Source organism: Ascaphus truei, chromosome 16 (genome assembly GCF_040206685.1).
Source record: "Ascaphus truei isolate aAscTru1 chromosome 16, aAscTru1.hap1, whole genome shotgun sequence".
Classification (NCBI taxonomy): domain Eukaryota; kingdom Metazoa; phylum Chordata; class Amphibia; order Anura; family Ascaphidae; genus Ascaphus; species Ascaphus truei.
Genome location: NC_134498.1, coordinates 50,699,742 through 50,722,107, shown reverse-complemented (window position 1 = coordinate 50,722,107; position 22,366 = coordinate 50,699,742). Strand labels below are relative to the sequence as shown.

The 22,366-nt window shown below is 47.8% G+C and overlaps 1 protein-coding gene across 2 annotated transcripts; it reads left to right on the top strand.

Moving 5' to 3' along the window:
• The first annotated feature begins 680 nt into the window (after positions 1–680).
• Positions 681–22,249, top strand: VSIG4 (V-set and immunoglobulin domain containing 4). Of its 2 annotated transcripts, XM_075573565.1 has the most exons (8): positions 684–845; positions 8,022–8,381; positions 9,283–9,345; positions 10,984–11,049; positions 12,044–12,214; positions 14,942–15,046; positions 16,307–16,328; positions 18,827–22,249. In XM_075573565.1, the coding sequence occupies exons 1-8, from the start codon at positions 791–793 to the stop codon at positions 19,221–19,223; spliced, it is 1,239 nt and encodes a 412-aa protein (XP_075429680.1). In that variant the 5' UTR covers positions 684–790; the 3' UTR covers positions 19,224–22,249. The 2 variants fall into 2 exon arrangements, with proteins under 2 accessions (XP_075429681.1, XP_075429680.1); XM_075573566.1 differs by lacking the exon at positions 10,984–11,049 and having other exon boundaries at positions 681–845.
• The last annotated feature ends 117 nt before the right edge of the window (positions 22,250–22,366 follow it).

Sequence of the window (22,366 nt, the reverse complement as noted above, 5' to 3'; positions counted from 1 at the left end):
TTTTTTTTTTTTTGTAGAGAGGGCGTGTGCAAACTCCTGTCGCCCGGTGGTGACCAGGCGACAGGATTTGTCAAGGGGTACAGTCGTGCAGGGGACTCGAGACTCTAGTACCTGCTATGCCCCGTGTTGGTGGCCCTGCTCCCCACAATCAGGACTGCAGACAGCTTTCTGAAGGCCCAGGGACTAGAGTTACAACCACCCCCCCCCCCCCCGTGTTGGTGGTCTTTCAAGCCCCCCATGTCACACCCTCGCGAGTCCCCTCTATTTCCCCTCCCTTCTTCCCATGTATTTCTCTCCACTCCGTCTCACTCCCTCTCTTCCTCACTCACCCCCCTCTCTCTCTCTCTCTCCCCTCTATCAATTACCCCACTCTCACTTGATCCCTCCGTGCCTCGCATGTATTTCTCTCCCGTGCGTCTCACTCGTACTCCCTTTTCCTCACTCCCTCACCCCCTCTCTCCTTTCACTGTCCCCCTCGTACCCCCCAAATACATATAACCCCATCCCCCAAATACATATAATCTGCACTGAAACAAAAGCTGGTTAGGGAGTGAGGGACAAGGGATATTGTGTCACTTTTTCAGAAGGTAGTCACCAAAATGTCCCGGGACCCATTTTCGAGCTTTGTGCCCTGTAGTAAGAATGTGCTTCTGAAAAGAGAAGGAAGTCAGCGTCAGGACTGACCTTCCAGAGGATGTAGGGATAGGAGAGAGAAAAAAGGAAGTTTCTCCGTGCTCCTCTTATAACCGCATCTGATTCTCAGACAGAAAGTGCAGCAGATACCTGCAGCATGGCAGAGATGGAGTGGCTCATACTCTCCTTGATGATACTCAGGGGCGGAAATGGTGAGTAATCTCATATTTATTAAATATACATAATATCCTACATATGACATACTACTACCCTAAATATAAATATACCCTACTCAACTCATATTTAATCTTATAAACTGTGCCATAGCAAAGCCTCTGTCTCATTTGTTACAAAAATATTTATCTTTTACAATTTGCTGTTAATTCGCTTTTTCACCCTAAAGACACTGCACTAAACTTCCAGCAATTTAATCACAGAAAAATATTAATGTAACATTATTTGTGGGGGGCGTACTTAAATATGGCTGCTGGAGTGGACTGGAATGAGACATGCCAAATGATGGAAACATTTGGCATTAATGTAGCAATTTTACCTCTTTGGATTCTGATCCTTTAAACAGCTTTGAACAAAATTAATATGAGAAGGTCAGGGATGGAGGTCGGAGGTTTTGCAGCACAGAGGAGCATGGGCAGGGTCGTTCTTATCGGCTGTCACATTCCATGTTCCCACATATTGTATAATATGTGGAATTTGACAAATTCTTGTTGAATTCAGAATTTTGAGCCTTAATTGGAAAAGCTATTAAACATTTACCGGTATATGAAAATAAATATTAGAAAGTATTAGGACATTATATATGCTTCTGCACTTTCACTAAATTCAACATGTAGGTAAACTTGACCGAGGTTTAAAGTTGTAATCTGTGATCCTCGCTATTTAAAAAAAAAAAAAATAACACTTTTGTGTTTTCTGCAGGTGATACTTCTCTTTCCCTTTAATCCAGGGCATATGAAAAAAAATGCCATCTTCATTATAGAAAATAAATCCATCAAGTGACTTTAGTGAAGAATGAAAAGAAAGTGTTGAATATTTTAAAGACTATATTTCTGCATTAAAAAAAACCCCCATTAAAATATAGAAGGTGTATCACAGTGGACAGACCGCACCACCTATGTACAAAATACGAATCTCTTAAAATAAAATATAGAAATGGTGCTGGGGAGACAGGGAATCCTCACCATAAGGGAATTAAGTGAACCAGAAGGGGCCTACCCCGCACTCAAATAAGATACAAAAAATGGTCCAAAGTTATATTTCTACTAATGAGGACAACATATTCAAAATGCATCAAACCAGAATAACCAGACATAATACAAAAATGGTGCAAAAACACAAAAAAAAAAGAGAAGAAAATAAACAAGAAAAAAGGCAAAAAGAAAATAAAAAGTAGAAAAAATAAAAATCAAAGTCAGGAAAATAAGAGGGGCAACACCGATGTTTTAGGGTACTAACCCTTTCCTTCTTGCCCATTCCCTACATATTTAAAAAAAAATGTAGTACTTCCCTGTTAAATGGTAGAGTCCCAACTGGAGCTTGCAGCCAAAGATCTTGATCTCTGTCCTCTCTCTCTGTCCTCTCTCTCTCTCCTCTCATAACTTTCTCCTCTCTCTCCTCTCATAACTTTCTCCTCTCTCTTCTCTCTCTCTTCTCTCTCTCCTCTCTGCTCTCTCTCTCCTCTCATAACTCTCTCCTCTCTCTCTCCTTTCATAACTCTGTGCTTACAATATATGTCATATCTGGCACTGATCCAAACATTTTACTCTATTCTGAGGATATGGGAATATTAGAAATCTAGGGAATATTAATGACTGCTTGTACATCGTGGTACTGTGCTTAATGTGAGGTGATCTGATGCCTTTTAATTAATAACAATTATTTGTTCTTGTATAGCGCTGCACAGAGATATTTTTGCAGACACAGTCCCTGCTCCGTAGCGCTTACAATCTGTTTTTGTTTGTGTGCCAGAGGCACAGGGAGATAAAGTGATGCCCAAGGTCAGAAGTAGCCGACACCAGGAATTGAGCCAGGTTCACACTCAGTGCGTCAATGTCTTTTACTCACTGAGCCGCTCCTTCCCCTGCTTCACACTCAGTGCCAGCGTCAGTGTCTTTTACTCACTGAGCTGCTCCTTCTCCTGCCTCACACTCAGTGCCAGTCAGTGCCTTTACTCACTGAGCCGCTCCTTCTCCTGCTTCACACTCAGTGCCAGCATCAATGTCTTTTACTCACTGAGCCGCTCCTTCCTCTACTTCACACTCAGTGCCAGCGTCAATGTCTTTTACTCACTGAGCCGCTCCTTCTCCTGCTTCACACTCAGTGCCAGCGTCAGTGTCTTTTACTCACTGAGCCCGCTCCTTCCCCTGCTTCACACTCAGTGCATCAATGTCTTTTACTCACTGAGCCGCTCCTTCTCCTGCTTCACACTCAGTGCCAGCGTCAGTGTCTTTTACTCACTGAGCCACTCCTTCTCACTCCTTTTAACCATGTTATAATGTACATGCTTTATTTGTTTTATAAGAGCAGGAACCCCTTAAGTATTTTAACTTTAACTGCAATGAATAAAATAATATCTACTATATATTTCTGAAATCACTGTATGTCTGCGTCCCTAGCGGCAATCTCATTGGTCCCTTGGCCCGCCCGCCCCCGCACACCTCTCATTGGCCTGAGGCGGAGTGACGGGCCAAAGGACACACACACACACACACACACCTCTCTCTCTCTGTCCTCTCCCCCCCATCACACTCACCTCCCTCTCCACTCACCTCCCTCTCCACTCACCTCCCTCCCGCTCAACTCCCTCCCCGGCGCGGGGACAGGCAGTGGGCAGGGAAGCCTGCCGCTCACCTCCCGCTCACCTCCCGCTCACCTCCCTCCCGTTCACCTCCCTGCCGCGGGGACAGGCAGTGGGCAGGGCAGCCTGCCGCTGCCTCCACTCACCTCCCGCTCACCTCCCCCTCACCTCCCGCTCCCTCCGCTCACCTCCCCTCACCTCCCTGGCGCGGGGACAGGCATTGGCCAGGGCAGCCTACCGCTGCCACGCGGCACCTAAGATGGCGGCGGATAAGGACCCCCTACCTCCCTCGCGGACTAACTAACATGGCGGCGGCCAGAAGGAGAGGTGAGTGTGTGTGTGAGTGAGTGAGTGAGTGAGAGTGTGTGTGTGTGTGTGTGTGTGTGTGTGTGTGTGTGTGTGTGTGTGTGTGTGTGTGTGTGTGTGTGTGTGTGTTGTGTGTGTGTGTTACACTGTGTCTCAGACACTGTAGAGTGGGGACCGGAGCTACACATGGGGGGGGAGGGGGTGGGGGGGTCAGGAGCGGAGAAAGATATAGGGGGAGTGGAGAGGAGGGACCCGTCAATTTAAAGCAAACCAACCCCCCTCCTGTCCACTGCCCCCCCCCCTCCTGTCCACTGCCCCCCCCCTCCTGTCCACTGTCACCCCCCCCTCCTGTCCACTGTCACCCCCCCTCCTGTCCACTCTCCCCCCCTCCTGTCCACTCTCCCCCCCCCTCCTGTCCACTCTCCCCCCCCTCCTGTCCACTCTCCCCCCCCCCTCCGGTCCACTGTCCTTTCACCTGTCCCCCCCCCTGTCCACTCCCCCCCTCCCATCCCCTTCTGTCCACTGTCATTTCCACTGTCCCCCCCCCACCCGCCCACTGCCCCCCCCTCCCCCCGGCCACTGTCCCCCCCCTCCTGTCCACTGTCCCCACCCCCTCCTGTCCACTGTCCCCCCCTCCTGTCCACTGTCCCCCCCTCCTGTCCACTGTCCCCACCCTCCTTTTCCCCCGTCCCCCTCCCCCTCCTTTTCCCCCGTCCCCCTCCCCTCCTTTTCCCCCGTCCCCCTCCCCTCCTTTTCCCCCGTCCCCCTCCCCTCCTTTTCCCCCGTCCCCCCTCCCCTCCTTTTCCCCCGTCCTCCTCCCCTCCTTTTCCCCCCCCCCTCCCCCCCCCTTTTCCCCCCCTCTCCCCCCCCCTTTTTCCCCCCCTCTTCCCCCCCCTTTTCCCCCCTCTCCCCCCCCCCCTTTTCCCCCCCTCTCCCCCCCCTTTTCCCCCCCTCTCCCCCCCCCTTTTCCTAGCGCTAAATGTAACTCACGGCCAACGCCGGCTCTCCCCCCCCCCCGCTCCCCTTTCTCCCCCCCCGCTCCCCTTTCTCCCCCCCCCGCTCCCCTTTCTCCCCCCAGCTCCCCTTTCTCCCCCCCCGCTCCCCTTTCTCCCCCCCCCGCTCCCCTTTCTCCCCCCCGCTCCCCTTTCTCCCCCCCCCGCTCCCCTTTCTCCCCCCCCCGCTCCCCCTTTCTCCCCCCCCCGCTCCCCTTTCTCCCCCCCCCTGCTCCCCTTTCTCCCCCCCGCTCCCCTTTCTCCCCCCCCCGCTCCCCTTTCTCCCCCCCCCGCTCCCCTTTCTCCCCCCCGCTCCCCTTTCTCCCCCCCCGCTCCCCTTTCTCCCCCCCCGCTCCCCTTTCTCCCCCCCCGCTCCCCTTTCTCCCCCCCGCTCCCCTTTCTCCCCCCCCGCTCCCCTTTCTCTCCCCCCCCGCTCCCCTTTCTCTTCCCCCGCTCCCCTTTCTCCCCCCCCGCTCCCCTTTCTTCCCCCCCCGCTCCCATTTCTCCCCCCCCCGCTCCCCTTTCTCCCCCCCCCGCTCCCCCTTTCTGCCCCCCCCCCCCCGCTCCCCTTTCTCCCCCCCCCGCTCCCCTTTCTCCCCCCCCCGCTCCCCTTTCTCCCCCCCCCGCTCCCCTTTCTCCCCCCCCCCGCTCCCCTTTCTCCCCCCCCGCTCCCCTTTCTCCCCCCCCCCCCTTTCTCCCCCCCCCCCCCTTTCTCCCCCCCCCCGCCTCCCCTTTCTCCCCCGCTCCCCTTTCTCCCCCGCTCCCCTTTCTCCCCCCCCGCTCCCCTTTCTCCCCCCCCTGCTCCCCTTTCTCCCCCCCCCCGCTCCCCTTTCTCCCCCCCCGCTCCCCTTTCTCCCCCCCCGCTCCCCTTTCTCCCCCCCTGCTCCCCTTTCTCCCCCCCCCCGCTCCCCTTTCCCCCCCCCGCTCCCCTTTCTCCCCCCCCTCGCTCCCCTTTCTCCCCCCCCCCCGCTCCCATTTCTCCCCCCCCCGCTCCCCTTTCTCCGCTCCCCTTTCTCCCCCCCCCGCTGCCCTTTCTCCCCCCCCCGCTCCCCTTTCTCCCCCCCCCCGCTCCCCTTTCTCCCCCCCCCCCCCGCTCCCCTTTCTCCCCCCCTCGCTCCCCTTTCTCCCCCCCCCCCCGCACTCACAACCCACGCGCCACCTGCCGCCTCACACCCTAGCAGGACACCCACTCACAGACAGCACTCACAACCCACGCGCCACCTGCCGCCTCACACCCTAGCAGGACACACGCCTCACATTTTTACATCTGTTATGTCACCAAAATATACATTGTACTGTGGTGTGTTTACAATAAACCATTTTTATACAACATCGTATTACATTTTATTCCATCTTTCTTTTCAACATTATTATCCAACCTTTACAACAAATACTCACCTATTGTTCCACCATTTATAAATAATACTACCTATTACGCATTTACATCCCGGGCAACGCCGGGTCTCTCAGCTAGTCACAAATAAAAATGAATCAACAGGATGTTTTTAAATTTGGATTATTCTGATTAGAGAAGCAGAATGAAGAACACATGCTGCTTTGTATTCAGTTCCTTTGTTATCTTCATTTGTGTTTTATACGAACTGACTGTCTGATCTGTGGGGATTTCCTGTGTTAGTGCTTTACTGACACTGCTCAGCTCCTCTATTCTTTCCTGTCAGCAGCTTTTCTTCAAGCTTATTGAAACGTTTGTGTTTCATGACCCAGAACATCCCAAACGATAAGGACTGGTAAAGAGCCCCATTATTTCCTGTCCATTACTTAGTGGATCGTGCCCCAGAGATGGGGTCCCAGTATTTGGAATAATGTAAGAAGGGTTCGAAGTGGATGCCAAGTGCAGCAGGTAGAAGATTTGTTACAAGTGAACACATCTTATTTACTACATTCTCCCAGCTGCAAAATGTATCAGAGCCACATTCCTTCTTATCGGGGCCTTTCCTTGATAAGTTTGGTGCATGTTTTTTGTTGCAGTTTTGCCACCAGGAGATGTTGGGAAATAATAATAACCGTGCAGCCCGAGGATGGCACAAGCAGCCCCCCTTGTAGAGAAGGGGATGTGTTTGCTGAAGGATTTGTTCCGTGCTAAATATCACTGCCTGCCCTACGACACGAGAGAAACTGGTTCTAAACCCAGTGTCAGATCCTTATGATTTTGGGCAAGTCTCTTTCTCTGCCTGTGCCACAAGCATCACAATTAGATTGTAAGCTCTGCAGGACAGGGACGCGTGCCTGCAAAATATTAGGTACAGCACTACATACACTGTAAATGTAAATATATATAGAGAGAATGTGAACGAAAAACTTACCCATATCCACAGCCTCCCCAAACCGTGTCTTTAGGGCTGTTATTGAGCACGGTGCATTGGGCATGACATCACTGCAGCATTAACCCTACAGTTCTGAGAGGGAGGGCCGGGTAACGCAGGGCGGACGCTGCATTTCAGATTTAGGATCGAAGTGAAACCGTTGGTTCAATAAAAGTGTCAGGGTCACACGGCTGAGAGTCTGCGCTATGTCCCATCGCCACATAACATCCCATGGTCACACAAAGAAAGAGTTGGAGTCATTAGAGACGGGCGCACATTAGAGACGGGTGCGCAGTAGAGACGGGCGCGCATTAGAGACGGGCGCGCATTAGAGACGGGCGCGCATTAGAGACGGGCGCGCATTAGAGACTGGCGCGCATTAGAGACGGGCGCACATTAGAGACGGGCGCACATTAGAGACTTTGGATCCGCAGCAGATCGGTCAGTTCCTTTGGCCGCGGGTTTCGGCGGATCGGTCAGTACTTTGGCCCACGGGTTTCAGCGGATCAATCTCAAAAAGGGCGATTCCCGTTTTGCAGATTTTTTTTTATTATTATTACCCGTACACTCCGCGGATTCAGCAATTCTTTAGAATCCGCTGACGGATCGCTGAATCCGCGGATTGGATTCTACAGATCCGTCCCCGGGTTGTATCTTATGGCGGTTTTTCATGAAGGCGCGCGGATTAAAACCCGACCAAATCTATCTGCGGATTTCACACCGCGAAACGGATTTTGGGCAGAAAATGCGAGACAATCCGGGAAACGGATTTGGGCCGGATCCGCCCATCTCTAGGTGGCATTGGTTCTGTGGATTGAGGTGCAGGGTCATTTTATTGGGTGGCACCTGAGTGGGTCACTGTGTTACCCTGTTATACCTGTACATGTTCAGCACCCTCCTCCCTCACTGGATTCCTCCTGATCACCCCAAATGTCTGTGTTATGTCCACAGCTCTTGGCGCTGCTGACCTCTCTCTGGACGTGCCACATACAGTGAGTGGGGTAAGAAGGGGCTCGGTGGTCATACCCTGCACCTACTCCCCCTCCTCAGAGTACACACAGAGTGAGGTGAGCTGGTACTACAGTAGCTCTCTCTTCTTCCATCGGTATGACTCTGAGGACCACGTCGTGTTGACCAGATACAGAGACAGGGTCACAGTGTCGAATTCTCGCCCAGGGGACGTGTCCCTGACCCTCAGCAACCTGGAGATCATGGACCGTGGGAGATTCATGTGCAAGGTCAAATGGAGGGCAAAGACGGATGGGACACGGGTCACCAAGGAAGGGTCCATTAGCCTCAATGTGCTGAGAGGTGAGTGCAGCCACCACAGGGTAGCCACTGGCCAATAGACTTTCAGTAAACTCGCATACAAACCCATCACTAACAGATTGCAGCAAGGCAATGAATACTGTATGTATAATGAACAAATATTTATTCGTGTCCCCTTTAAAAACGTTTCTTTAATGCTTTCTGCAAGGATTGTTTATGCTTTCTGCTTTTATTGTTTCTTTTAATCTGTAGCACTCCAGGAATATTTTTTTTTTATAGTTATTTCGAGTTTTTTCTCAGGCTGTTAAAAAGAAAAAAAACTGTTTAGAATCAGAGGAAACGATTGTTTTGCTAAATAACCATTTGCTTGTTTATTACACAAGCAACAAAATATATTAAACTTTCTTGTCATTGTTGTTATTTTAGACTACAGATATAAATCCCACGTGAACACACACACACGTGTGTCAGACAGGCCTGCAAACCTGCTTTTCCCAATTCTTCCAGCCAGGGATTCTGGGAAATGACATGCAAATGAGCCCACAGTGCGTCTCACACTTTACTTCTTGTCCATTTTAACATGGGACCCCTAGAAGTTGATACCTGCCACATTACACAGCTTTTACAGCACAGCCGGGGTACAGGAGTGCATAGCTGGTAACCCTACTCACATGGTGAAATACAGACCTACCCGAGACATGTGAATGTGCCCACTAGGGGTGTTTGTATTTGCTGAGCGGAAGAAGCAGTGACGTTACCAACATTAATGCAATGTATCCAGACTGCATATCGATAAATAAGAGAAGTGATACTTTATCGCAGATAGCTGAGTGCTGGGTTATTATCGGGTGTTTTGCTTTGTTGTGTAATTTCCTCTGGGATGGGTTACTATAAGTTGCACTGCACAGATAAGAGCAAAATGATGTATGTTTTGTTACTACAGAAAACCCTGTTACTCAGAAGCCTGATGTGGAAGTCACCACCAGCACATCTACCATTAAAACAAGTATGCTATGTTATATATTCAGTGTGTTAACCCAGACATCCATGTCACGGGAGACCAGGCAAAATACACCCTTTTACCAGGATCATTTCATTGAGCAAAACGAGTGATGAAACCAAGTGTCATTTATTCACTTAAATAGGCAAACACACAATATTACACAAAATACAGAGGAAATACACACTTACTTTGGGGATCTGGGGTAACACACTACCTTTCCTAGTTGCAAAACAAATGGCAAAATAATCCAGGCAGCTTTTCCTTCAAGCAGCCTCTTCCTGCTGGAGACTTAGCCTCTGAGAGTCTTAGACTTACTCAGAACGTGGAAATCTTGGACCACACATTGAATCTGACTATCTGAGCTGTGTCAGGATTTATAATACCTCTGGGGTTAATTCCCAGAAAACCTGCAGGCCAATCAAAATGCCTGAGCAATCTCCCTAGCAACCAGGCTGAGCCACTCACATGCTTGCCAGTACTGTGTAGCCTGGCACTGGGAGCTTCAGCATAGCAACTGGGCATGTGCGACAAACGCCAGCTTCACCCACTTGTCATGCAAGGCCTCCAGCCGGCTCAGTGCCACAAAGTCTGGGGCAGGTGACAACGTGCCAGGATGGCTTTTTGAAGTTGTTTCCTTTCCCCTCCTTGCTAACAAATGGTTTAGCACCTCCATATCCTGGATTGCTTTTGAAGCTTAGAGAGCGGAGCAGCCACTCTGTCTCCCATGCAAATGGATTTTTATCCATACTGGATGACCCCCTCTGAACATTACTTTAATAAAAATATACACCTTGGGGACTTTCATATTTACCCCACAGTTCATTCACAGGTTACAGCATATATACGTATTAATGTAAACCTTTAATAAAATATACTTTCCCCTGTGTCTGATGTTTTGTGTAAAACGGTATAAGTTTCTCTCTCTGGTGTCAGGGATAGAATAAGATGAATATATTCCCTCATCCTATTAACCTTATACCTGGCCACACTAGAGAAACTAACTTTAATGTTTTACACACAATACTAACCCCTTATAGCTTTATAACTGAGCTGCGCATCTACCTGGGTAACCCTCCTTTATACTAGAGACCCCGTGTAGGTTGCAGGGATACATTAACCCCTCATGTCCAATTTACCTGTCCCGTCTGTGCTGAAGCAGGAACCCTGGTGGTGAGCCGCAATAACGTTCCCAGGATAAGAGTTTGACCGGAGCAATGTGCTTTAACTTACCCGAGAATCTCACTTGATTCGTGGATAGGTTTTTGGGGTATCCTATAACTCTGGAGACCCCTGATACATAGCCACATTCTGCAAAGACTTTCTCTGACAAACCCACCCTGAAATTTACAGCCTAGAAATCTCCTGGTCCTAGCACCTTGGGAAAGGAACAAACATAAAAAAATCTTTATTGTCGCATAATTTGCACACAGTCACAGCAATGCATATACGACAGTCAGGTCCAAGAGCTGACACTCTAGGACCTCAAAACACGGATCAGGGTAACCAAGTGGGCTTGACCTTTATTAGTGAGCCTGGTTAACCCCTTCACCGTCACAATCCACAGTTGTGATAATCCCTCACATTTTGGAGGAGGGGATATTGGAATGAGTGACAGTAACATGACAGGATTTTTTTTTTTAGGAAATCCTATTACTAAGAAACCTGATGTGAGGGTCGTTAATACTAAGGCACCTGCTACTAAAACAGGTAATAACTCCCCCCCCCCCTTTCTTACGCAATTTGGCTAATATCTATCCCCACAAACCAGTGTGCTAATTATCCTTTAATTAATACAGCTACTGAAAGATACACAAATACAGCCACCCCAATTATCAGTAACAAGAGGGTACAGAGAGTAACTGTCCTGAGCTGGACATCTTATGCAGGGCTGGGGGCAGTATGAGGGGGTGAGATGGTCACTGCTACAGTATAGCACATACAGTAGTTGTTGGGAAATAGTTCCAATCTTTTCTTTTACCTACGCAGCCCATGGTCTGAGCTTCCCCTGAACACAACACATGCGGATAATGTGTATATCTTTTGTAGATCAAATGCTGATGTCACGGCTGGTATCTGGATCACAGTCAGTCATGATATATTAATGATTGCAAGCCTGATTTTGCCTGTGATGGGCCAGGTTTAGTATATGATATAAGCAGATATGTCCCGGATTTTGGACAGGCGGCAGTGGGGCCTCCGTGATAAAAATAATACTCCCATTAAATTCCCATTAAAATGGCATTTTATTGGCGTCTCCAGATCTCTGATTTTGGTCCGGGGAAATGGCCATCTCTATATAGGGGAATACCCCTGCAGGTAGTCCGCGCTTTACCATGTTTCGATTTACGTCAGATGCGTTTTTCGACGGCGCATAATGCAGTCTAAAACTCATTATCCGCGGCGGTTTTCGCGCATCCGACGGAAACCGACGCGTGTTAACATGGGTCCCGCTTTCCAACTGTCTCATCTCCGACGCGGGTTTGCGGGACGCATTGTGTCGGAAAAGCGAGGACTACCTGTATTAGCTTCTGATCTGCAATAAGGAAGCAGGAACATTTCTGTCTCGGCTTCTCATTTGTAAGAACAAGGTACAAAAGTAATGTTTCTCTCCAATAAATGCTCAAATGTCACAAAATGCCCCAAATATACAGCCAAGAAATGGGCACTTTGTACTGTTAACGTATGGCTGGTTTTGTTACAGGAACCTCCCAGAATGCAGCAGTGCCTACAGTCAGGAAAAGCGGCGCCATGAAGAGCAGCCAACCCACTCAAGAGACCAGCAATAAACAGCACAGAACAGGTGCCGAGAGCACCCTGAGCACCCATACCACTGCACACCATGCCAGGCCTGATGGGTTGGGTGCAGCAGCAGGTAACGTCCCAGGAGGCGTACGTTATATTATACACAGCCGCTTCTCCAAAAATACTGGACACAATGGTGAAAGGTGCGATGTAGTCAAGACACACACACCCTCTCCCTGCTCCATGTTGTTTCCTCCTGTTCTTGGCCCCTCCCCCAGGCTCTTCCTGATTGGCTGCATTACGCAGCAGCAGCCAATCAGGATGGAGGAAGCTGCCCAGCTCCCTAACAACAGCCCTGCTCTCTCCCTGCTTAGAGAAATCCCTCTGCTCCCCCAAGCCAGTCAGGTCACTATGTCCAGAGAGGTAATACTAGACACATACATGTCCAGAGAGGTAATATCGGACACATACATGTCCAGAGAGGTAATATCGGACACATACATGTCCAGAGAGGTAATATCGGACACATACATGTCCAGAGAGGTAATACCGGACACATACATATCCAGAGTGGTAATACCGGACACATACATGTCCAGAGAGGTAATACCGGTATACACATACACACCCAGAGAGGTAATACCGGTATACACATACACACACACACCCAGAGAGGTAATACCGGTATACACATACACGCCCAGAGAGGTAATACCGGTATACACATACACACCCAGAGAGGTAATACTGGTATACACATACACGCCCAGAGAGGTAATACCGGTATACACATACACACCCAGAGAGGTAATACTGGTATACACATACACGTCCAGTATTACCTGTAATTTTTTACTGGACAGTGCCCAAATACAAGACAGTCCGGTTCAATACTGGACACCTGGCCGCCCTAAGTCCTGGACAGTTCATTACACACATCTAATACAGTGATGGGAGATACTTAGAAATAGTGTTCCGGTGGCTGGTTTCGAAAGGTTTAAGCGTGTTAAATAATGGCGCAAATTCCTTATCTTAGAAAGATTTATCCTATAAATATAAAAAGAGGGATTCTCCCTGAAATGCAACAAATCTACACTTTCCTTTCAAAGAGAAATGGTTTTAAGTTGTGATATCCTTTAGGGTAGGAGTGGCTTTCAGGATATCCCTGCTTCAGCACAGGAGGCTCAATGACTGAGCCACTGATAGAGCCACCTGTGCTGAAGCAGGGGTATCCATAATAACTGGCCTGTTGGTGGCCCTTGAGGACAGGAGTAGCCCCCCTGCTTTAGGGCACCAACATGGGTGTTGTTCCTAGAATAGTATATCTCTGGGCACTATATAATTCCATCTGTGAAGATCACATAAGAGATATCACAACCTACAACAAATCAAGACTTATGCAGGACTAGCGGCCGACTGCAAGGTGTTACTGTCTGTAAAAAGTACCCAGGTTTGTAAATAAAAATATAGTCATCCTCCAACACTGACTACAGAAAGGACATATTACCATGGGCCTTCCTGTAAATAGTTACACTTTGTACGCCTCCTCCGGACAAATCACCAGTCTGAGGAAAGCAGCCAGGATTAGGACTGACCACTGGGGACCTCGTCGTGAAATAAATCAGGGGCGCTCAAATCCAGTCCTCAACCCCCCTCCCCCCCCCCCCCCAGAAGGTCAGGGTTTCAGGATATCCCAGCTTCAGGTCAGGTGGCTCAATCAGTCCCTGCTTCAGCACAGTTGGCTTAATCACAAGCCACCTATGCTGAAGCTTGGATATCCTGATACCCTGACCTGTTGGGGGGACTTGAGGACTGGAGTTGATCATAGAACATCATTTTGAACATCTTTTTAAATAGGAAAGGTATACAGGAACATACCAAATAAGTAAACATGGGAGGGACGCTGATCCAGAGAGTAATCCGATTGCCAATTCTTGGCGTCAGGAAGGAATTTATTTTTCCCCTTATGAGATATCATTGGATGATATGACTCTGGGGTTTTTTGTTTGCCTTCCTCTGGATCAATAAGTAAGTATAGATATAGGATAAGTATCTGTTGTGTAAATGTAGCACAGGTTGAACTTGATGAACGTACGTCTTTTTTCAACCTCATCTTCTATGTGACTATGTAACCCCTAAAATAAGGTGTAGCTGGTTTACTGAAAGCCCCTTATTAAGTTTGTTCCCATAAGAAGCTCAAGTCACTTTAACTCTTTGCGGTCCAATACATTTTCACTAAGTGCGCCAGCAGGTCTAATTTAATTTAACTCTGTTCTAATATACTGGCTAATTCTTCCTCAGAATAAAACTTTTGGCACGCCATTTTTTGTACAATAGCGACATCTAGCGGTCACTAGGAAATCCAACATTGGACCACCATCGGTAAAATATTTTGTCGGATATATTGCGACACAGGACCGCAAAGGGTTAAATGAACCTTAACCCTTAGTGCAGTGTTTTTCAACCAGGGTTCCTAAGAATTCCTGGGTTCCCCAGGCACCCCTAAAGGGTTCTCTGTAATTTCTCTGTAATTTTCAGGTCATTTAAAATTGTACCAAATAAAGAAGAATTTACAATGCATCTGATCTCAGACGCGCTATTAGAGAGGGTTGGGGTTCCTTACAATGCATCTGATCTCAGACGCGCTATTAGAGAGGGTTGGGGTTCCTTACAATTTCACATATAGTTCCTTAACAAAACAAAGGTTGGATACCACTGCCTTAGTGCCTCATATTTATGGAATACATAAATCCCCCAGATTTATTTATATGGGTTTTATTACTGCCGTGTATTGTTGCATTATAAACAGTAGGCTGGGTGCCTTATTGCCTTCTAACTGTCCTGTGTCTCTGTGCAGATCCGGGTGTGCCCCACTACATCCTAATCCTGATTGGGGTGATCTTCGCTCTTTCCGTTCTCACCTTAGCGCTTGTCCTTGTTACCCGAAGGAAGAGGAAGCGTGGTATGTTAATCACTAAGGGCTGACATTCTCTGAATGTGTGTTCAACATATTGTGCGGCTGATTATTGTATTATTAATCAGATAATACTTGTCTCTTGACAACAATGAATTCTGCACTTTCCTCTCCTTCTGTCAGTAAGGGACACATCGTTACAAGTAACGCAAAGTTTCTTACACGCACTTACCCTCTGCCAAGGAAACAGTCTCTCGCTGCTCTGCTGGTTCGCCCCGCGCTATATGGAGACTGAGAGGCTGCAATCTCTCTCTGGCTTGTCTCTCTCCTCTCCCTCCTCTCTCTCTCTGCCTCTTCTCTCTCCTCTCTCTGCCTCCTCTCTCTCCTCTTCCTCCTCTCTCTCTGCCTCCTCCCTTTGCCTCCTCTTCCTCCTCTTTTTCTGCCTCCTCTGTCTCTGCCTCCTCTCTCTCTGCCTCGTCTGTCTCCTCTCTCTCTGTCTCTTCTCTCTCCTCTCTCTCTGCCGCCTCTCTCTCTGCCTAGTCCCCCTCCTCTCTCTCCTCTCCCTCCTCTCTCTCTCTGCCTCGTCTTTCTCCTCTCGCTGCCTCCTCTCTCTCTGCCTCCTCTCTCTCCTCTCTCTCTGCCTCGTCTCTTTCCTCTCTCTCCCCTCTCTCTGCCTCTTCTCTCTCTGCCTCGTCTCTCTCTGCCTCCTCTTTCTCTGCCTAGTCTCCCTCCTCTCTCCTCTCTCTCTGCCTAGTCTCCCTCCATTCTCCTCCCCTCCTCTCTCTCTCTGCCTCGTTTTTCTCCTCTATCTGCCTCCTCTCTCTCTGCCTCCTCTCTCTCCTCTCTCTCTGCCTCGTCTCTCTTTCCTCTCTCTCTGCCTCCTCTCCCTCCTCTCTCTCTCCCTCCTCTCTCTCTGCCTCCTCTCCCTCCTCTCCCTCCTCTCTCCCTCCTCTCTCTCTGCCTCCTCTCTCTCTGCCTCCTCTCTCTCTGCCTCCTCTCCCTGGATTAGTCGTTTGTGTCTAACAAACTGCCAAACATGCAAACACGTGTGTTACATGTGATGCACATACTAGTAATAAAGTGTCCGCCTGTAAGGTGTTTAAGGAGCAATCCAAGCAGTGTTTGTTCTACATAGGATTGAAGCAGGGGGTCTCCGGACCAGAACCCCATTAATCTCAGCTCCGGGGAACCCCTGCTTCCGGAGATTCAGGGGGTGCCGGTATCTCCTGCAAGTTTAACGCTCCCACGTCCCATGAGCCAATAGGAAGCTGGTCCTCATATTCTGTTTTTGCTTCTTTTTTTTTTTAGATCAGAGTTATGGCGTTCCCACGTAAGTTTTGCCCAAACCTCCCTCCTCTAGCACCACATTTCCGGAATTCAGCGCTTTGCAGCCTCCTGGTGTAATACCCGAGTATTATTCCTACCAAGAGTAACAGAAACAGCAGCCAGAAAAGAGCAGCGTTTTAGTCCAGCCAGAGCTTCATCAGAACGTTCCGAGCGCAGAGGCGCACTGCTGTGCTATTGGGAATACTCTTATACTTTAATGTTGGGTGCTGTACAGTGTAGAGATACAGTATGGATAACACATTGGTCTTTGCTGAACACAATGTATCTGAAACATATTAATATACAGTTGGGTCCGGAAATAATTGGACACTGATACAAGTTTTGTTATTTTGGCTGTGTACCAAAATAAATTCAAGTTACAGTTAAATACTGAATATGGACTTAAAGTGCCGTCTATCAGCTTTAATGTGAGGGTATTCACATCCAAATTGGAGGAAGGGTTTAGGAATTACATGTCTTTAATATGTAGCCCCCTCTTTTTCAAGGGACCAAAAGTAATTGGACAATTGACTCAAAAGCTGTTTCATGGACAGGTGTGGGCTATTCCTTCGTTATTTCATCATCAATTAAGCAGGTAAAAGGTCTGGAGTTGATTCCAGGTGTGGCATTCGCATTTGGAAGCTGTTGCTGTGAACCCAAAACATGCGGCCAAAGGAGCTCTCAATGCAAGTGAAACAGGGCATCCTTAGGCTGCAAAAAAAAGATAATCCATCAGAGAGATAGCAGGAACATTAGGAGCGGCCAAATCAACAGTTTGGTACATTCTGAGAAAAAAAGAACGCACTGGTGAGCTCTGCAACACAGAAAGGCCTGGACATCCACGGAAGACAACAGTGGTGGATGATCGTAGAATCCTGTCCATGATAAAGAAAAACCCCTTCACAACATCCAGCCAAGTGAAGAACACTCTCCAGGACATTGGCATATCATTATCCAAGTCTACCATAAAGAGAAGACTTCATGTGAGCAAATACAGAGGATTCAACACAAGGTGCAAACCATTCATAAGCCTCAAGAATATAAAGGCCAAATTAGACTTTGCCAAACAATATCTAAAAAAGCCAGCCCAGTTCTGGAACAGCATTATTTGGACAGATGAAACTAAGATCAACCTGTACCAGAATGATGGGAAGAAAAAAGTATGGAGAAGACTTGAAACGGCTCATGATCCGAAGCATACCACATCATCTGTAAAACATGGTGGAGGCAGTGTAATGGCATGGGCATGCATGGCTTACAATGGCACTGGGTCACTAGTGTTTATTGATGATGTGACAGAAGACAGAAGCAGCCGGATGAATTCTGAAGTGTATAGGGATATATTATCTGCTCAGATTCAGTCAAATTCAGCGAAGTTGATTGGACGGCGCTTCACTTTACAGATGGACAATGACCCAAAACATACTGCGAAAGCAACCCAGGAGTTTTTTAAGGCAAAGAAGTGGAATTTTCTGCAATGGCTGAGTCAATCACCTGATCTCAACCCGATCAAGTTTGCATTTCACTTGCTGAAGACAAAACTTAAGGCAGAAAGACCCACGAACAAACTACAACTGAAGACAGCTGCAGTAAAGGCCTGGCAAAGCATCACAAAGGAGGAAACTCAGCGTTTGGTGATATCCATGTGTTCCAGACTTGAAGCAGTCATTGCCTGCAAAGGATTCTCGACAAAGTATTAAAAATGAACATTTTATTTATGATTGTGTTCATTTGTCCAATTACATTTGAGCCCCTGAAATAAGGGGACTGTGTATGAAAATGGTTGCAATTCCTAAACGTTTAATACGATATTTTTGATCAACCCCTTGAATTAAAGCTGAAAGTCGGCACTTCTATTGCATTTCGGTTGTTTCATTTCAAATCCATTGTGGTTGCGTACAGAGCCAAAATTATGAAAATGGTGTCAGTGTCCAATTATTTCCGGACCTAACTGTAACATTGACATGGTGCACCTAGATCAGGGTGGCCAACTCCAGGACCACCAAAAGGTCAGGTTTTCAGGATATCCCTGCTTCAGCGCAGGTGGTGCAGTCTTTGATTGAGCCCCCTGTGCTGAAGCAGGGATTTCCCTAATACCTGGCCTGTTGGGGGCCCTTGAGGACTGGAGTTGGCCACACTGACCTAGGTCTTCATTTGCCGGGATAGCATGGGGTGGGGACATGCAGAAACGACACTGATTAACCCTTTCAGTTGCTAAGGGCCCTGCAATATAGATTTAGTGGGAGTGGGGTACAGTCACAAGTGATTTTGTACTGCCGGGATGCACAAATATGTCCGCCAGCAGGAAGCTTCTGAGAGTGATTTTGTAAGTGAGAAAAAGCTATTTTCTTTAAAAAAAAAAAAAAATCAACAACAAACTATCTCTGGGACCGGATGGGAGGTGGGAGGGCGAGATCCTCTGTGTGGGGTTCCCCTCTGCGGGGGGTGTGGGTGAATGTTATCCAGGGTCTGGCTGCTTTAGGGTGTGTTTCTTGTTCCCAGGATGCGCCAGCTAGCTGTGATGTTGGATGGAGCTCCTGTATCCAGCGGCGGGTGCCAACCCTGTGCCAGTCAGAGCCCAAGAGCTGAGAACATTTACCAGCCATGTAAGGAGCAGCCAGAGAATGAGTACCAGCCGTGTAAGGAGCAGCCAGAGAATGAGTACCAGCCATGTAAGGAGCAGCCAGAGAATGAGTACCAGCCGTGTAAGGAGCAGCCAGAGAATGAGTACCAGCCGTGTAAGGAGCAGCCAGAGAATGAGTACCAGCCGTGTAAGGAGCAGCCAGAGAATGAGTACCAGCCGTGTAAGGAGCAGCCAGAGAATGAGTACCAGCCGCTGAAAGCCTGGGACGATAATGAATATGAGTTACTGGTGCCGGAGAGAGGAGGCAGCATCTAGGCACCCGATGAACTCCCTGCGCTGGAGAGCAGTGCTAAAGGCAATAAGGCAATGCTTAACCCCGACAATGCCAAGTAGACCAGCAAACCGTCACCGGGGTTCAGCAGCAGTCATTTAAAGCCTGTGATAAATTGTTACCCCGCCTTGCTGTAGAAGCAGCGTAACCCAGCTTACAGGGACAGAAGGAACAGCGCTGGCATCTGGGGGACAATCTTATCTAATGCATTGTAATGAGATCTGCCCCTTCCCATGTGAGACGTAAAAAGAAACCAGGTTATCTCCCCTCGGGGCAGTTAACACATTCCCTGCCAGAGAGGCCAGCAATGTATTGTTTGTTCTTTTGCAGATTTCCTCCCCAAATTTTTTTAAAAGTGTGGCGCATCCAAAAAAAAACCCTGTGAATAGAGCGAGGCAAATTTTGGGGGCGATTTTTTTGATCCGCAGCGGATCGTCTGATTCCTTTGGTCCGTGGATTTCAGCGGATCAATCTTAAAAAGGGCAGTACGCGTTTTGCTGATTTTTTATTATTATTGCCAATACACTCCGCGGCTTCCGCAATCCGGGGGTGGGTTTTTGGGTTACAATTCCTGAGAATCCGCCAACGGATTCGATTTTACAAATCCATCCATGGATTGTATCGAATGAGAATTTTTGATGAATCTGCGCGGATATAACCCAACCGAATCCATTGGCGGATTTTACACCGCAAAACAAATTTGGGGGGGAAAATGCGACAATTATCCCGGAAACAGATTTTGTCCGGCTTTGCCCATCTCTACCTGCGGGTAACTTATCAGCTATCTGTTAGTCCCTTACAATGTATCACATTGCCTATTGCTTCTCCCATAAAATAAGAAGCCGGTTTCTCTGGTGATTTAGGGAGGAACGGTTACTGCGAGGAGATCCAATCAGCTCTTCCATGTGACACAAAGCCACCACAGAAAAGTCTCCTGCACTCCAGGTGTCTGTGTACCATCCTCACTGCCCCAGCTTGTCCTCGTCATGGGGTTTAGCGTGAGTTATGTTATTAGCAAACAGGTTGGCCCACAGGTCTAGTTTTGGTTAGATGTTGATGTTCACCTGTTACATAGTAGATGAGGTTGAAAAAAGACGTAGGTCCGTCAAGTTCAACCTATGCTAAATTTAGACAACAGATACTTTATCCTATATCTATACTTATTGATCCAGAGGAAGGCAAACAAAAAAACCCATTAAGGGGAAAAATTAATTCCTTCCTGACTCCAAGAATTGGCAATCAGATTACTCCCTGGATCAACATCCTTCCCGTGTATACTTATTTGGTATAACCCTGTAAACCTTTCCCATCTAAAAAGATGTCCAACCTTTTTTTTTGAACAAATCTATTGTATCTGCCATCACAGTCTCCATGGGTAATGAATTCCACACTGTAACTGCCCTTACTGTAAAGAACCCTTTCCTTTGTTGCTGGTTAAATCTCCTTTCCTCCAACCTTAAGGGATGGCCCCGAGTCCTTTGTACTGCCCGTGGGATGAATAGTTCTTTTGAAAGCTCCCTGTACTGTCCCTGAATATATTTGTATATAGTTATCATATCCCCTCTTAGACGCCTCTTTTCTAATGTAAATAAATCTAATTTAGCTAGCCTCTCCTCATAAGTTAGATTGTCCATCCCCTTTATTAATTTGGTGGCTCTTCTCTGCACTCTCTCTAGTTCCATAATGTCTTTTCTTAGGATTGGTGCCCAGAATTGTACTCCATATTCAAGGTGTGGTCTTACCTGTTGCACCAATACTATCGCTGCACCACCCGCGTGCTATCAGGGAGTTAGAATAGGGGCCATTTTACACTTCCCACCGGCTGAACAATGCCAGCCTTATCCGGTCATATCCTGTTCTTACTGAGCTCACTAATTAGGTGAAGTCATTAACTGTGCCAGCATTATGTCTGTGATCTGGTCTCATACCTGCAGGTTTCAAACTATTTAGTGATATCAAAGATGGGTGAGCAATGCATAGCAATAAGGCACTGCGGGGGTGCTATTAATGTCAGATAATACATGGCAAAGAAGCGAGTATACGATGGTGAGCAAAGTGCTGTAAAAGCAGGCGGAGAATCTCCCCAATGCACGGAGACTGGCTGCGGTATAGTGGGATTCACCGTGTAAAGTTGCTGGTTTGCAGCAGAGAATTTTGTTAAACAGAAAATATGACGACATTTTAAAAGGAGTAGTTTTTAAAAGCCAGGCCGATATTTGCGAGTCGGCTGAAGTAAAACAGGAGATCAAAAAGCTGGGCTTGAACCGGTGAATGGTGCGAATCCATCAGTCACCCGTTAGCACCCATCAGTCACCCGTTAGCACCCATCAGTCACCCATCGCCTGGCCGTGTATTCTATAGATGGAGTGGGTGCTGTATTCCATTTTCACATTAATAAGACCTATTATATTTCAGTGCAGTTTCTTTTGTTGCAGTTAATACTGTGTGCTTTCTGTAATGCATCCTTTTTTGTGTTCCTCTGGATGCACCAATAAGAAAAAATTATAATAAGAAAATATATATTTCTGAAGATGATACATGTGCTGTGATTTACTCTGTCACACTACTGCTAAAACTCTGACTCAGGCCCTCATTCTCTCCCGTCTCAACCTTTGTAACCTCCTGCTGTCCGGCCTTCCTGCCTCTCACCTGTCTCCCCTACAATCTATCCTAAACGCTGCTGCCAGAATTACTCTACTCTTTCCGAGATCTGTCTCAGCGTCTCCCCTCATGAAATCCATCTCCTGGCTTCCTATTAAACTCCATATCACTTACTAAATTCTCCTCTCTTTTAAAGCTACAGTATACACTCCTCTGCCCCTCCTTATATCTCAGCCCTAATTTCTCACTATACCCTCCTCTGCCCCTCCTTACATCTCACCCTAATATCTCACTATACACCTGCCCGACTCTTGTGTTCTGCTCAAGGATGTCCTGTTTCCTTTTGTATCTAAAGCCCTCTCCCAGGTGCGTTTCATCTTGTTGAGCTTGCAATAAATTGATACACATTTTTTAGTTGTCCTGGATTTTCTGTTTTGATCTATTTTTTTCCGTGCTCTGCATTTACCTGCTACCTCTGGATTTTCTGCATTACGGATTGCACGCCCTGGATTATCTGGACTGTCCT

Coding starts and splice junctions, on each gene's coding strand:
- VSIG4 (XM_075573565.1), top strand. CDS start 791: ATGGCAGAGATGGAGTGGCTCATACTCTCCTTGATGATACTCAGGGGC. Junction 846..8,021: donor GATACTCAGGGGCGGAAATG/GTGAGTAATCTC, acceptor TTATGTCCACAG/CTCTTGGCGCTGCTGACCTC. Junction 15,047..16,306: donor CCGAAGGAAGAGGAAGCGTG/GTATGTTAATCA, acceptor TTTTTTTTTTAG/ATCAGAGTTATGGCGTTCCC.